This window comes from Henckelia pumila, chromosome 3 (assembly GCF_033568475.1).
Source record: "Henckelia pumila isolate YLH828 chromosome 3, ASM3356847v2, whole genome shotgun sequence".
Taxonomy (NCBI): domain Eukaryota; kingdom Viridiplantae; phylum Streptophyta; class Magnoliopsida; order Lamiales; family Gesneriaceae; genus Henckelia; species Henckelia pumila.
In genome coordinates, this window is record NC_133122.1 from 78,715,596 (window position 1) to 78,731,062 (window position 15,467).

The 15,467-nt window shown below is 37.3% G+C and overlaps 1 protein-coding gene across 1 annotated transcript; it reads right to left on the bottom strand.

Moving 5' to 3' along the window:
- Positions 1-4,020: 4,020 nt before the first annotated feature.
- LOC140889079 (uncharacterized) lies at positions 4,021-6,830 on the bottom strand. Its single transcript, XM_073296783.1, has 6 exons — positions 6,816-6,830; positions 5,285-5,459; positions 4,862-5,150; positions 4,415-4,747; positions 4,257-4,350; positions 4,021-4,197 (listed from the first exon to the last, which is right to left on the bottom strand). The coding sequence occupies exons 1-6, from the start codon at positions 6,828-6,830 to the stop codon at positions 4,021-4,023; spliced, it is 1,083 nt and encodes a 360-aa protein (XP_073152884.1).
- Positions 6,831-15,467: the final 8,637 nt, after the last annotated feature.

Consider the following 15,467-nt stretch of genomic DNA (forward strand, 5'->3'; position numbering starts at 1 on the left):
CTGAATTTTTCAGAAATAGGAAAGGTAAATCTTTGGTATAATATTTATGTGATCACAACATTCTGTTGAATGTTAATTTCTTGATTAGGTCGTGATTCCATGAATTGATTAAAGAGAACTCTAAGTTCAGAGTATGTTGATCAATAGTGTTAGGTTCCAATAGGAATCAAGGACTGGAAGAGGTGGGCAAAACTTGATCGGGATTGTGAGGCTGAGCATAAGCCATATTCATTTGATAAACAATAGATGATATATTTATGTTAGTAAATGATGACTAGCAATTCTTTTGTAAAAGAATGTAAACCCTAACAATGATGGGAAGAGTTCTGGGAGCCGGTTGTGCTGTAGGACTTAGAAAGGGAATATTATCCTTGGGAGATCATTAACACATACCATTATAGTGTTTACACTCCGGAGATTTTGAGTTGCTCGTAAAGGATTTCAGGATGTGAATATCCGTATAACAAATAGATGATAAGATATTTGATAGATGGGATCTAAGTAAGATCAGATACAAGATCTAAGTTGAATTATGTTTAGAGTACTTTGTGAGTTTCACTAGCATCAGTTGTTTTTGTAGGGATTCAGATTAGTACACTGATGAGTGAGCTGAGTCTTTTGAAGACTAGCAATGTAAGATTTATTAGTTCACTCAAGGAATGATTAACTCTGTCGTGTTAGGAAGTTCTTGCAGTCTCTTCATGAGATTTGGAGCTACGGTATTGTAAGAACAAGCGTAATTGTTTTCAATGGGTTTTAGAAAGATGGAAACAATGCTCGGACATGGGATACGACAGTAGCTGAGGCCTACAGTTTTTTGGGTATGGCGGGATTATTGTAACTGACTTTCAAATTTATTTTGATGTGGTAGACCATTGACATGTTTGTTTTGACAGATTCGATTCGGGAGTAACCTAGATTGCGACATAGTTTGTAGTAGCCTGACTCCTAATTGAGCTAATATATTGCTTAAGCATGATTAAGGGATACTAATTTGAGCTTAAGGAGTTGATAATCGGATTCAGAACGATTAAAAAATGGTTTCTAAGGCTTTGAATATTTGGGACAGATCGGAAGTTCCGAACATGTTCTGAAGCTGGCATTGTTGATTGAAAGCTATGAGCAGTTCGGAAGCTCCGAACGTGAGATCGGTAATTCCGATCGTGTGACAGTCGGACAGGACATGGGCTTTGATTGGGTAATTAGACAAGGGGAAGTTTGGTAGCTCCAAACTAGGATCGATAGTTTCAAACTACTGTCGGCAGTCGAGTGGTCAAATCGAAAACATGTGGTTGGTGGAGGTCGATCGTAAGCACGATCGGAAGCTGGTAGCACTAAGTCATGTCACACCCAAATTACCCAACTCAAATCAGATAACAAAATATGAAGTAGTGTGAGTAGGGATCATTCCCATGAGGAAAGTGAAATTTAAATAGTGTTCTTAAAATACTGAAAATAATAAAAGGGGTTTTTTGGATTTTACTAACTACTATGCAAGAATTAAAATAATAAAGATCAATAAACTAACGAGACTTGATATCGGTCGACTACAACCTTGAAATTATTCATTCGATCATCGATTCCCTAAAAATAATTAATCCACATTGAATATTCATCATTGGAAATTTAATTCATGTTTCACCTTAATTTTAGTTAACTAGACATTAGCGTTCTAAGTTAGCCCTTATCCCATAAATTAACCCAATACCAGCGATTAGATTTAAATCCACGGCAGCATTCAAATGAGTAAAAATGATGAATCTAGACAACACAAATACCAGCGATTGTATTTAATCTAGTTAATTGTTGTTCCTACAATTTAACAAATTCACGAGCGGAAAATATTAATCATAGTTGATTCAAAAATCAGATGATTCAAATAATTACGTATTTGAATTCAAATTTAGCAATAGATTGTATAGCAAAATCCTAGAGTGATCCATCATAAAATCTCACATACAAGCATGGCAATAAATCAAAACAACTTTTGATACGCAATTTTGAATTAAACAATAGAAAACTGAATCTCACATATAAAATAACTCAAGGGTTCGTCTTCCTCAACCAAGTACTAAAACTTAGCCAACAATATTCATGAATTCTACAAAAAAATTCATGAAAGAAAAATTAAATCTAAGAAAAGATAGAAGAAACCTAGCCACCAACGTGTTTCTCACGTTCCAAGCCGTCTAAGTCTGATCAAATCCCCCCTAATTTTTGAGTTATAGGAGTATTTAAAGACTAGAGTACTAAAAAAATAAGTTTCCTAATTTAAAAGGATTTATCGGAAAAGTCCGTCGTGATCGAGCGCGCGAGTTCAGAGGATCGAGCGCCCCAAATTATGTCAAATTTCTGTCCAGCTTTTCTTTCTGCTCCCGCTCGATCGGTTGAATTGGAGGGATCGAACGCACAGCTTTTTTTTCCAGCGAGCAGTGATTTTGAAATATTCATATCCTGAGATCTAGCCGTCGGATTGAGATGAAATTTGGACAGCTGCTTTAAAACATCTGGAACTTCATTCTGAACAGTGGAGATAGAATTTAGATTTCCCAAAAATCAAAAATTATTTTTTGACCATTGCTGCTTCGTAATTCTTCTCTTATCTCGGCTCTTTCCTTCCATCTTTAGCTCCATTTATTCTCTTTTCCTATATCAAATCACATACAATGATTAGGAACTATAACATGAATTTATCCAATCAAAATGCACCTAATCATCACAATTTAATCCAAGTAAACATAGGAAAATATCGACATATCAAACTCTCCCATACTTAAACCTTGCTTGCCCTCGAGCAACACAAAACCAAAAATAAGTTCGAACTCATAATCCATAAACAAAATAACCATGATCTTCACATTTGTGCCTCAGAAATAAACTCAATGCATGATCAAGAAGAGCGCTAAAATGCTAACAACGGAACAAGTTCAATATCAAGACATTTCAACTCGAGATATATCCCCAAACGTGTGTGTGTGTGTATGGTCATTAGCAGTGTCATGCACACTTCACAGATTCATTCAATGTAAAACCCCACAATATCTCAAGTTGCACACGAATAAATCAAATTAAACCATTGAGAAGTTTTATAGTCTTTTCACTTGTTCGAGTAATTGCAACCGATTATCCTCAACTCCGTACATTCTCCTCCATATTTAGCTCTTGAAATTTATAGGACTAGAATTTCAATCCTCATTACAATGCCTCCCCTCACCTTACTAACTCCATTATTTTCTTTTTCTTTTTCTTTTCGATTAAGCTCAAAAGGGAGGTTGATAGGCTAGCAACTTCCTAAGACTATCACAAAGCTCACACGACCTTCACTATGTCATATACAATTCACAAGCCATGACTCATGCGTGCTTAAAAAATATTCAACAACCATATCAAAGTCTAATTTTCATTGGATATAAAAGTGTTCCAAAGTTAGCAAATCATATATTTTCAAAAGCATGCACGTCATCAATTAGATATCATCATGGGCTAGTGATTTTCAATAGTTAAATTCATCACAAACTATGAGTTCTAAATTTTTTTTTAAAAAAAAATCGGCTAAATTCTCTCTATGACTGGCTAAGTCCTCTCCCCCATACTTAAAATCTTACATTGTCCCCAATGTAAGTAAAAATGCAAAACAAAAATAAATAAAAACTAAGAATGAAAGAAAATACTCCCCTTGGGTTGCCTCCCAAGCAGCGCCTCTGTTTACAGTCGTCGGCCCGACTGCAAGCTTCAGTTGCTCATGGTGGTTCGTATCTATTTTTTCTAACCACCTTCACCCACTTACGCTGTTTTGCAATAATTTTTGGTCTTTGCTTCTTCTGCTTCGATTTCCTGGGTATCTGCATCCTTGCATATTGTTGGTATTTTTATTTGAATTACGACAGAAACCTGTTCTCCCAATTCAACTCTCTAACATCCCTTCAGTTTTTGTTTTCTCTCTCGGTGCTTATTGAATTATTTTATTCCCCTTCATTTTGGATTCCTCCACCTCTTCCTTCTTTACCGTGTTTGTACCTCCTACTCATGGACCTTAAACTCTCTTCCACTCCTCAAGGTGATTGCACTCACATTCTCCTTTGGATTCACCACTGTCTGTGAAGGTAGGCTGCTAGAATTTTGTGCCTCCAACCTATTTATTGTTGTTTCCAACTGCCCCACCTGAGTGTTCAAGTGTTGGATACTTGCTTGAGTTTCCTGTTGAAAAGTTACAGTATTAGTAGCAAGATCCTTAACAATGTTTTCTAGAAACTCACCAGGCGTTGGAACTTGAGGACGCTGTGGCTGTGGAGTATAAGGTGGCCTATAAGCTTGATGGTGCGGTGGTGCTTGAGGCCCAGGTTGATTTGCCTGCGAGTTTTTGTATATTAAATTTGGATGATCCTTCCAACCAAGATTGTATGTGTTGGAATACGGATCATAGTTGCGCTGTGGTGGTCCAGGAAATCCTCCTGCTGCATTGACTTGCTCAGCAGATCCCTCTTGAAGAGTGGGACACATGTTAGTTGCATGTCCCACTTTAGCACAAACTCCACATTCTATTACAGTTTTTCCATTCCCTACTGCCATTTGACGCACAAAATTTGTCAGTTCAATCAATTTTTGTTCAAGGGAAGAGACATTTACCTCATTGTTTTTACTTGGCGCATGATCATTCCTGTTGGTGCCAAATTGTTGAGAATTGATAGCCATATTTTCTTTCAGATTCCTCGCTTGAACTGGAGTTTTATCCACAAAAACTCCTCCACTGGCCGAATCTAATATACTCTTGTCATGAGGAAACAAACCTTCATAGAAAAATTGAACTAATTGGTTTTCACTTATCTGATGTTGCGGACAGCTAGCACAAAGCTTTTTGAACCGCTCCCAATTCTCATGATGTGATTCCCCTGCAAATTTCTTTATCCCATAGATCTCTTTTCTGATATTTGCTGCTCTTGAAGCTGGAAAGTACTTCTCTACGAAGATCCTCTTCATCTTTGTCCAGGTGGTAATGGATCTAGAAGGTAGGTAGTATAGCCAATCCTTAGCAGCATTATTTAAACAAAAAGGAAAGGCTCTCAGCTGGATTTGCTCATCTATCACTCCATGTGGTTTCATGCTTGTGCACACTACATGAAATTCCATTAAGTGCTTGTGCGGATCCTCACCTGCAAGACCATGGAATGAAGGTAATAAGTGAATTAACCCAGATTTTAACTCAAAAGTAGCATTAACTTCTAAAGTAGAAAAAGTAATGCATAAGAGCTTATGGTTCAGATCGGGGTTCCAAGTTGTCTCGGACTCAGATTTGCGTTTTCAGCCATTGCTCCTCTAAGATCCTCAACCACACGCTCGTCTTTTTCTTGTCTCCTACGAGATTCTCTCCTTCGTCTATACAAAGTTCTCTCTATCTCCAGGTCATATGGAAATTCTTCTTCCGAAGAGTCGCCTGAAAGTATGAACAAACCCGATAAGCACTGGGGAAAGAATAAAAAATTAAAAGTAAAAACAAGAAAACAAATAAATTAAACACCGTTCCCCGGCAATGGCGCCAAAATTTGTTAGCGCTAAGTCGTGTCATGCCCAATTTACCCAACTCAAACCAGATAACAAAATATGTAGTAGTGTGAGTAGGGATCGTTCCCACGAGGAAAGCGAAATTTAAATAGTGTTCTTAAAATACTGAAAATAATAAAAGGTGTTTTTGGATTTTACTAACTACTATGTAAGAATTAAAATAAGAAAGATCAATAAACTAACGAGACTTGGTATCAGTCGACTATACCCTTGAAATTATTCATTCGATCATCGATTCCCTAAAAATAATTAATCCATATTGAATATTCATCATTGGAAATTTAATTGATGTTTCACCTTAATTTTAGTTAACTAGACACCAGCGTTCTAAGTTAACCCTTGCCCCCATAAATTAACCCAATACCAGCGATTAGATTTAAATTCACGGTAGCATTCAAATGAGTAAAACTGATGAATCTAGACAACATAAATACCAACGATTGTATTTAATCTACTCAATTGTTGTTCCTACAATTTAACAAATTCACCAACGAAAAATATTAATCATAGTTGCTTCAAAAATCAGATGATTCAAACAATTACGGATTTGAATTCTAATTTAGCAATAGATTGTATAGCAAAATCCTAAGGTGATCAATCCTAAAATCTCACATACAAGCATGACAACCAATCCAAAACAACTTTTGATACACAATTTGTAATTAAACATTAGAAAACTGAATCTCACAAATAAAATAACTCAAGGGTTCATCTTTCTCAACTAAGTACTAAAACTTAGCCAACAATATTCATGAGTTTGGAGGTTCCGAACGAGGTCTATAAATAGGGGGCCGAGAACTCATTTTTAGTTGCCAATTCCCTTCCCTTACCTCTACTTTCTAGCTAGATTTTAGAGTCTTTTAGGCGTTCTTCTTGAGATCCAAGAGGCGACGGAGTGCTGCTGGAGTTATATAGAAGATGTGCCTGAGATTTGGGACTATTGCTATCAGTGGGCTAACGACGGACGCAGACTTGGACTAGAGGACTTGTATCGCTAGGTTGCTTAATTTGAGGTACGAACGTACTATCCGAGATACCATGTTTGAGTATGCATTTTCTATGATTGCATGTTTTATGTGGAATTGATTATATGTGCATTTATTATGTTACAGATATTATGTTGCATGCATTGACACGTTGAGCCTATATTTAATTATACTACCAGTAGATGGGTCGCTCAGCCCCATGATTATTTTGTGGATGGATGCCATGGTTTTGTATCCAGATAGTCCGTGATTTTATGGTATGAGAGCTACCTCCTGATTCGACATCCCAGCGTGCTACATACCATGGAGCCTTTGACTGAGCAGTGTTCTATATATGATACGTTTCCGTTACCCTTCACTTGCATTAGCATTCATAGAACTTGTATACTCATGCTTTCGCATTGAGATTTTTATGCTCTCGTCCTTGGTTTTGTTCTGGAAACCCCATTCCACGGAGAAATACTCAGGTTGGACGGACCCGGTGGTAGAGGTCGTTGAGCTATAGCATGGTGGATTTGTAGTGTATCAGGTTTCTGTTGTATTTGGGATTTTAGCTTTACCTTCGATGAGGTTGTATATTAGTATTGTTTGTTATAGTATTTGTTTGGACCGGTTGTATTGTGCCGGTAGACTTTAGTTGTTTTAATTAAGTTTCCGTTGAACTTTCTGATTACCGCTTTTAAGCTGATTTGCATGCTTTAAACTTTGGTTAATTAGTGATTCTGGATTGGGTCACTACATAGTTTGAGAGCCTTGCAATATCTGATTTCCCTGTTTGTGCTCACTTAGGTGAGTGAGTCAGGATTCAATAAGACTTGTGTTTGCCAATAAGTAAATAAAATATATTCACCTTTTGAATACTGGGACTATTGTATAAAGTCGTGAGACAGATGAATCATTCGACTCAGTTCATTAGTACCAGGAGTTGTACTAACTGACACAAAAATCCAGCATTCTTTCGAGATTGTACTGATCATAGTGATAAACTCGAATATTTATGTTATTTAAGATAGGTAAATTGTGGACAATGAGTTGTCATAGCGTAGGTTAATTGGCGAAGACTTTGACATTTTCGGAATAGTAATATCCTTTCGGGTAGATTGACTCAGCCTGCAGTGTCAAGAGTAACTCAGTTTTGTTTTCTAAGAAATGATTTATGTTCCGCAATTTCTTGCTCGCAAGTGCACGTAGTCAAGTTTAATATAGAATGAGTAAATTTTAGTTTCCAAGAGGAGTATGTGTTGAAAATTATATTAATTCTTGTAATTAAAATAGACTTGAATTTATTTAAAAAAATTAATAATGAGATTTTTTTTCAAACATAAATAAATCAAACAAGAAAATAATAATAAAATAACACAATGAAGAAAATATCAATGAGAGAAAATATCTAGAAGATTTATTTCACTTAGTTTCAACAACAAATATTTTTAATTAATTTATGCTCATGAATTCCACTTGTTAAATATCCAAGAACACTTATTTATTTTTATTTCCCTTTCCCAAGTAAAAAATTGAATGTACCAATTATGTTTTGATTCCAATATCCCTAATAAAAACCTAAACTTAATGATATGTGAAAACGATATTCATACTCAAGTTTTGCTGACGTTATAGGCCTCCCGAATTATATAAATATTCCACAATGTATTTTATAATGGTCCTATTCAAAATCTCCTCTCTGAGTGCCGGATTTCAAATAAATATAACAATTCAACTAGTGATCAGGTAATTGAACGCAATCAAATCTAGAAAACACAATCAAACTTAAGGAATTCAATCAAATAAATCAAAAAGTCATAGAAGTTGTCTTAACTAAGCTACATCATCCCTCTAGAATAAAAAACTTAGTTCATTATGCAAAATAAACAAAAACTAATCATGTTTATGAGTTTAGACATCAATTTTTAGAATTTAATAGGGAAAGGTTAATAAGAACGAATCTAAAGTAGCGTCTCTGTCCCCAGATTGCACCGTCGTCTTCGTCTTTGATCCTTGCTCGAATTCTTATCCTTGTGCGTAGCTTTCTCTATCGTTCTCTCTTGTTCTATTCGTGTGTTGTTTGCCCTCTTCTAATTTTGATTACTCCCTCTTATATGTCCTTGAATTACGTCGATTAAAGACCGACAAATCAAGTTTCAAAATTATGCATCTCTTTTTTTTCGCGCAAGAAACACCTTGGTGCTGCAGATCAAGTCCTAGGCATTTTTTTTTTCAAACATACAGACTTAGCGCCTAGGCGCTGCACTATTTTTAAAACAGCGCAGAGGCTCTTGGAATGGGGCGCAACTGCTCTAGTTCTTCTGATTTCCTTTGTTGAATAGCGTGGGGCACCGTTTTGATGGTGCGGGTGCACCGGTGCTTCTGTTTTCTTTTTTATTTTACTTCCATTTTTCTTTCATTTCACTTTCTAGCACCTTCTACTCCATACATTCTCATTTTTATCAGTTATCATTTTCTGTTCAGTTCTACAATTAGAAATCAATTGACTTGGTTTATTTTGAAAATTTCAAATGTCCTCTAATTGACTTCCACACGTTCCATGACAAGGAAAATTCAAATCATCAAAGTACATATGTACCAAATTCCACACACTTCATCTTTTTCACCAAATTCAAAGCTCTCTCTGCCAAAATTCATATTCTTGTAACCCTAAGAAATCACTTTCTTTCTCATTCTCTTTCAAAAAAATATATATTGAATCATCATCGCAACCTGCTTATCGTATAAATTCCATCTTTATGGACTTTGAGTCCATCTATGACATGGAGGATCAAGCTCAAGTTGGGGTTTTCCAACTACTGAAAGCTGCAGTATTGATGAAATTCTTATCTATTGAGAATCTAGACTACTATGAAGCGGAAGTGTTGAAGCTGTACCGCAACTTGCTCAGTTAAAAATGATGGAGAGCTGGTTCTTCATATCCGAGGAAATCCCTTGGTGGTTATAGAGATGTAATTTGCTTGTTTTTTCTCTCTACCTTGAGTTCCAACTCCAATTGTTGATGAAATTAAGACTCTGTTTTCCGCAACGTAATAGGTGCTCCAATCATTCTTTTGGACGCCAAGAAGGAGTTAAAACTGGATTTTCAGGTGCTGGCTGATATGGGGGCCAAGGGGCTGTTGGCCAAAGCTGGTTCGTTCGAAACCATGACTGCACAAAAGTTCCATGCCATGACTGCTATAGTCAAGGGCATTTCAATTAACTAGGGACATGTCTTATACAACATTTTCAAAGCTATGACGTTCCCAAGAGAACAGTCACTTGGTTTCCTCCTGCAGATCAGTAGAATGATTGAGGACTCTGGAATTATGGTGCCTGAAGTAAATCACCTGGAAAAATACAAGATACTGACTGATGGAAATATTGTGTCTCTCAAGACCAAGGGCCAACCATCTGCCTCAACTGAGGAGGCCATGACTGAAGTCGTTAAATAAACTGTTTCAAAAGATTCCAAGACCAAAAAGGCTAGTCCTATTGCACCGAAGCCGAGGACCCGCTCAAGAACTATCATGCATGAGAGTGAGGATGAACAGATTGAGGATTTGACCATTCAGCCACTTCGAAAGAAATCAAGAACAACTCGAACCAAGCCCACTTTTGAGACTTCTAAACTTATTCCTTTGGGTAAGGAATTGATGATTGTTGACACAAGTCATGAAAAAGAAGTAACTACTTCAGTCACAATACCATCCAATTTTAGGGATTCTAAGACAAGTTCTAAAGAAAATCCCAAGAGGCGTAATATAGCATCCAAGGCTCCACTTCAAGTTGTTAATCCACCAGTCACTCTACCAGCTCCATGTCCAATTGGTCCAGTCACGAGGGATGCAATCGAGTATACTGTAGTGACCCATCTCGAAATCACTAACTAAGCAACACTTAAGTATTCAAAATAACTTAAAACACAATAATAAAATAAACAATCAGAAAATTAATTCAATGAAAACTACAGGCAAGAATACAACTGGCCCCAAAGAAATTATCGATACATTTTTATACAACCCAATAGAAGGTGATACTAATTCCACAATGAAAACCTGGTACAATACAATCCATCCTGCAGCAGCTTAACGAACGATACCTTCCGGTCCGTCCAACCTAAGTCTTGCCCCGTATAATGGGGTGTTCAGAACCAAAATTGAGGACGTGAGCTTACAATTCTCAGTACGAAATTATGAGTATACACATGCTATGGATGTTAAATGCAAATGAACGGGTATCGAAAAACTATTACGGTAGAAACTATTTCTCAACAAAGTGGCGCCATGGTATGTAGCACAATAGACCATCGCATTAGGAGGTACTCTCATACCATAAGAAATATGTGGAATATCCGGATCCAAATCCATAGAATCCATCCACAAAATATTGGGGTTGAGAAACCTCTCTACTGGTAATATCAAGGTATAGGATCAACGTATTAATTCATAGAGCATAATAATCGTGACATAATAAATTCACATAAGTCATGCCATATAAATCATGCAAACATAGAACATGCATGCATACTCAACCAGGGTATATCGGATAGTACGTCCGTACCTCATAATAATCAACCTAGCGATATGGGCTCTCTAGTCCAAGCCTATAAGCAGACAATCATTGTATCACTAAAAGCCTTGACTAGACTAATAGTTACTCATTGAAGCTAATCAGAGTCTAGAGATATACCTGCGTACATATTTAGCCCTTTGATGATGATTGCCCTAAACTCAAGGCACAACACTACCACGATCGTGGTAGCGCTTTGTCACTGCCTAGCCCTCGAATACGATGCCCAAAAGTAGTAAAAAATAGCTAGAACGAGAGAGAATTCTGAGAAATGAGTGAAAAAAGTGAAGATCTCTACCCCCTATATATATACCTCGATTTGAACGTTCGATCCCTCGTTCGGAGCTTCCAAACATACTTCAGAACTTCCGATCTTCCTTTCGAACTCCCTCTACCAAATGCATGTCTCTGATTGGACAACACACTACTGCCGACATAGTTCGGATCTTTCAAACTCTATTTAGGAGCTTCCGAACTCTCTTAAGTATAATCACCCAATCAAAACCCAAACCCTGTCTGATTGACCCGAGATCGGAGCTTCCTGTTGGAACACGTTTTCAGATCATAGATCTGATACCCGGTGCAGCGGAAGTTTAAAAATTTTTATATGGAACGATTACATATCATGGGTATCAAATCCTAACGATTAAATTATGCAAGTAAAATAATAATAAAAATTAATATTTTACCTCTTCAAGCTATGGCTTGATTATGGACTCCAACAGTTTAAATCTGCTCTTGTTGTAAATCCCAGGAACCGATGACTCGCTCGATCAATCTCCGGAATTAGGTCCACGAACAGAAAACTAAAACCCTCTGATTGATTGCACTAGAAATCAATCAGATGTTTATCGAAGAGATTAAACAGATTTGATCTGTCAATTCAGAATGTAATTTTTCATAAAAATCACAGACTGAATTCGCTCAAAAAGGGGACAGGATTTTCGAAAAACCCTTTAGAATATATTATATGATTTTCGAAAATTGCAAGACTTGAATTGTGTTATTTTCGAAAATTACATACATATATATATATAATTTCTAGACTGGATTAAGTTATATGTCGATTAGGACACTAACTCCTTAGGGCCCATAATCCATAACTTAAGCCCAACAAGCCAAGCCTGTTATTATAGAAATTAATATAAAATTCATCATGACTCCGATTGATAAACTGATTTCACCAATGTGCACAGAAACCATTTCTGCACCTTTTAAAGTCAAGATAATTTTTCTGAATCCGAATTCAGTGATTTCCAAAAATGCCCATCCCTATGTCATTTTAGGAAATTCCACTCCCTTTAGTTTTGAAGTCCAACTTCTCTTTCATTAAATTTAACTCTTTAAATTCAACTATCTCAACGGGGATTAGTAATCCATTACTTGTGTAACCCTCAATAGTTCAGAGATACAGCTAGCCATGGGCTCACATCTCCTGGTGACTTGGAACAACAATTTCCGACTTACCCATCGAATCATGGTAAGAGCGTCTAGAAACATCGCCCCATGATTCCCTAGGTATCACTGATAGTACCTGCAAGAACCAGTAAATTTTGGTTAGCGTACAGTACGGTCCATTCATCCAAATATCCCGATCGAATCAACAACCATTGGTACATCGAGAGTCGTTCGAGATTCGATAACTATGCAATGCATCTTGAAGATCAAATAGTGACATCACATGTGCTACTAGGAAACCAAGTAACCTAAAGCACATCATGTACTCTGGCCAGAGATTTGTCATACTAATATCTTCTCAGATCGCATAGGATATCCACACTCGCAAGCATGTGGTGAATCCTTGACAACAAAGCATTGACTCCTATATGTGTCGTAACTGTACCCAATCCCGACACCTGATGACCCCAATAGAGTCGGTAAACGAGTCAAAGTACAGTACTAGCATACAGAGTCTCCATGATGTTTCAAGTAATAAGGACTAATGGTGTACAACCAAAACCGAGGACTTATCCACTCAAATAATGATAACCACTTGGAAAGTACGAATAGGGTAGTTCGATCATTCATCATATGAATATCCATTTGCATGCTTTGAACATCTCTATGTTCCATAGCAATGAAACTTGGTACTCGACATCGCAAATGCTAGTCTCAATCTCGAGCGATCCTTATCCTTATTTGCGGACAGCTCAATTGACTAGGAACTATTTAGAATATACAGTGCTTATAAGATGTGTCTCATGATAGTGATCTCTCTTTATTCACCATCTCATCTTACTTACACTATAGTATATTCAAGGTCTTTATCAAAACAACAATAGTATATCACAATATAACATTATGAAGAAAGATAAAGAAAATGCCATTAATGAATGTAAATTATATTAAACAAAGATTGTTTATACATAGAGTCATAAAAGCCCTTAGCCACAAGTTGGCTAACCGGGCACCCACTCTTTCAATCTCCCACTTGCCCTAAAGCCAACTAGTCATACTACGTAGTCCCATTGCTTCGCGATGTTTGTCAAACAATGGTCCTGGTAAGGGCTTAGTAAGTGGATCAACGATATTGTCTGCAGAGGCCACTCTCTCGACAGTGATGTCTCCTCTTTCCACGATCTCCTGGATGATGTGGTATTTCCTCAGTATGTGTTTGGATATTTGATGAGACCTTGGTTCCTTTGCCTGATCAATGGCACCAGTGTTATCACAGTACACCGGGACTGGACCAACAGCTTCAGGAATTACGCCCAACTCTTGGACGAAATTCCTCATCCAAATGGCCTCTTTAGCAGCAGCTGATGCTGCAATGTATTCTGCCTCAGTGGTGGAATCCACTGTGATGTCCTGCTTGGAACTCTTCCAAGAGGCAGCACCGCCATTGAGCATGAATACAAATCCAGAGGTTGATTTTGAGTCATCCATGTCACTTTGGAAGCTAGAGTCGGTATAGCCTTCCAATTTCAATTCTCTTCCTCCATAAACCATGAATATATTCTTAGTCCTTCTCAAGTAATTTAGAATATCCTTCACAGCTTTCCAATGCATTAGACCGGGATTGGCCTGATATCTGCTCGTGACACTCAGAGCAAAGGCTACATCCGGTCTGGTAGATATCATTCCATACATGATACTACCTATGGCTGATGCATATGGTATGTGTGTCATTTTCTCTATCTCTTCGTCAGTCTTGGGAGACATAGACTTGGATAGAGAAACTCCATGACACATAGGTAGATGTCCTCTCTTGGACTCATCCATAGAGAACCTCTTCAATATAGTGTCGATGTAGGTAGCTTGAGTGAGTCCTATCATTCTCTTAGATCTATCTCTATAGATCTGTATTCCTAGAATATAGGACGCCTCACCCAAATCCTTCATCGAGAATCTATCTGATAACCATATCTTTGTTGACTGCAACATCCCTACATCATTCCCAATGAGTAGGATGTCATCAACATAAAGTACTAAGAATGTCACAGCATCCTTTACTACTTTTTTTGTACACGCATGGTTCCTCCGGGTTCTTGATGAAACCAAAATCCTTTATTGTTTCATCAAATTTCTTGTTCCAACTTCTTGATGCCTGTTTGAGACCATAAATTGATCTCTGTAGCTTGCATACCTTATGCTCTCTTCCCATGGATGTGAATCCCTCGGGCTGCATCATATAGATTTCTTCCTTAATGTTTCCATTAAGAAATGCAGTCTTCACATCCATTTGCCATATCTTATAGTCATACCAAGCTGCTATGGCAATAAGGATTCTTATGGACTTGAAAATTGCGACTGGTGAAAAGGTTTCATCATAGTCAACTCCTTGTCTTTGAGTATAACCTTTTGCTACCAATCGTGCCTTGTAGGTCAGTATCTTACCATCAGGCCCAAGTTTTCTCTTGTAGATCCATTTACACCCTATTGGAACAATTCCATCGGGAGGATCTACTAAAGACCAAACTTGGTTTGTATACATCGAGTCTATTTCCGACTGCATAGCTTCAAGCCATAAATTTGAATCCGCATCAGAAATTGCTTCATTGAAGTTTCTTGGATCACATCCAATGTCGGGTTCACTTTGATCCCCTTCAAGAAGTAAACCATATCGAATAGGAGGTCTAGAAGTCCTCTCGGATCTTCTAGAAAGAGGCGTGTCGTTTAATGGTTCCTGAGGTGTGGGATCGTTATTTTGTATCTCGGGTTCTTCTTGAATTTCTTCAAGTTTCATCATCTTGCCTTTATTATCAAGTAAGAACTCATTCTCCATGAAGGTGGCATTTTTCGAAACAAACACTTTTGTTTCAGTAGGATGATAGAAATAATATCCGATTGAATTCTTCGGATACCCTACAAAATAACATAACGTGGATCGACTATCCAACTTATCTCCTACTGTCTGCTTCACATAAG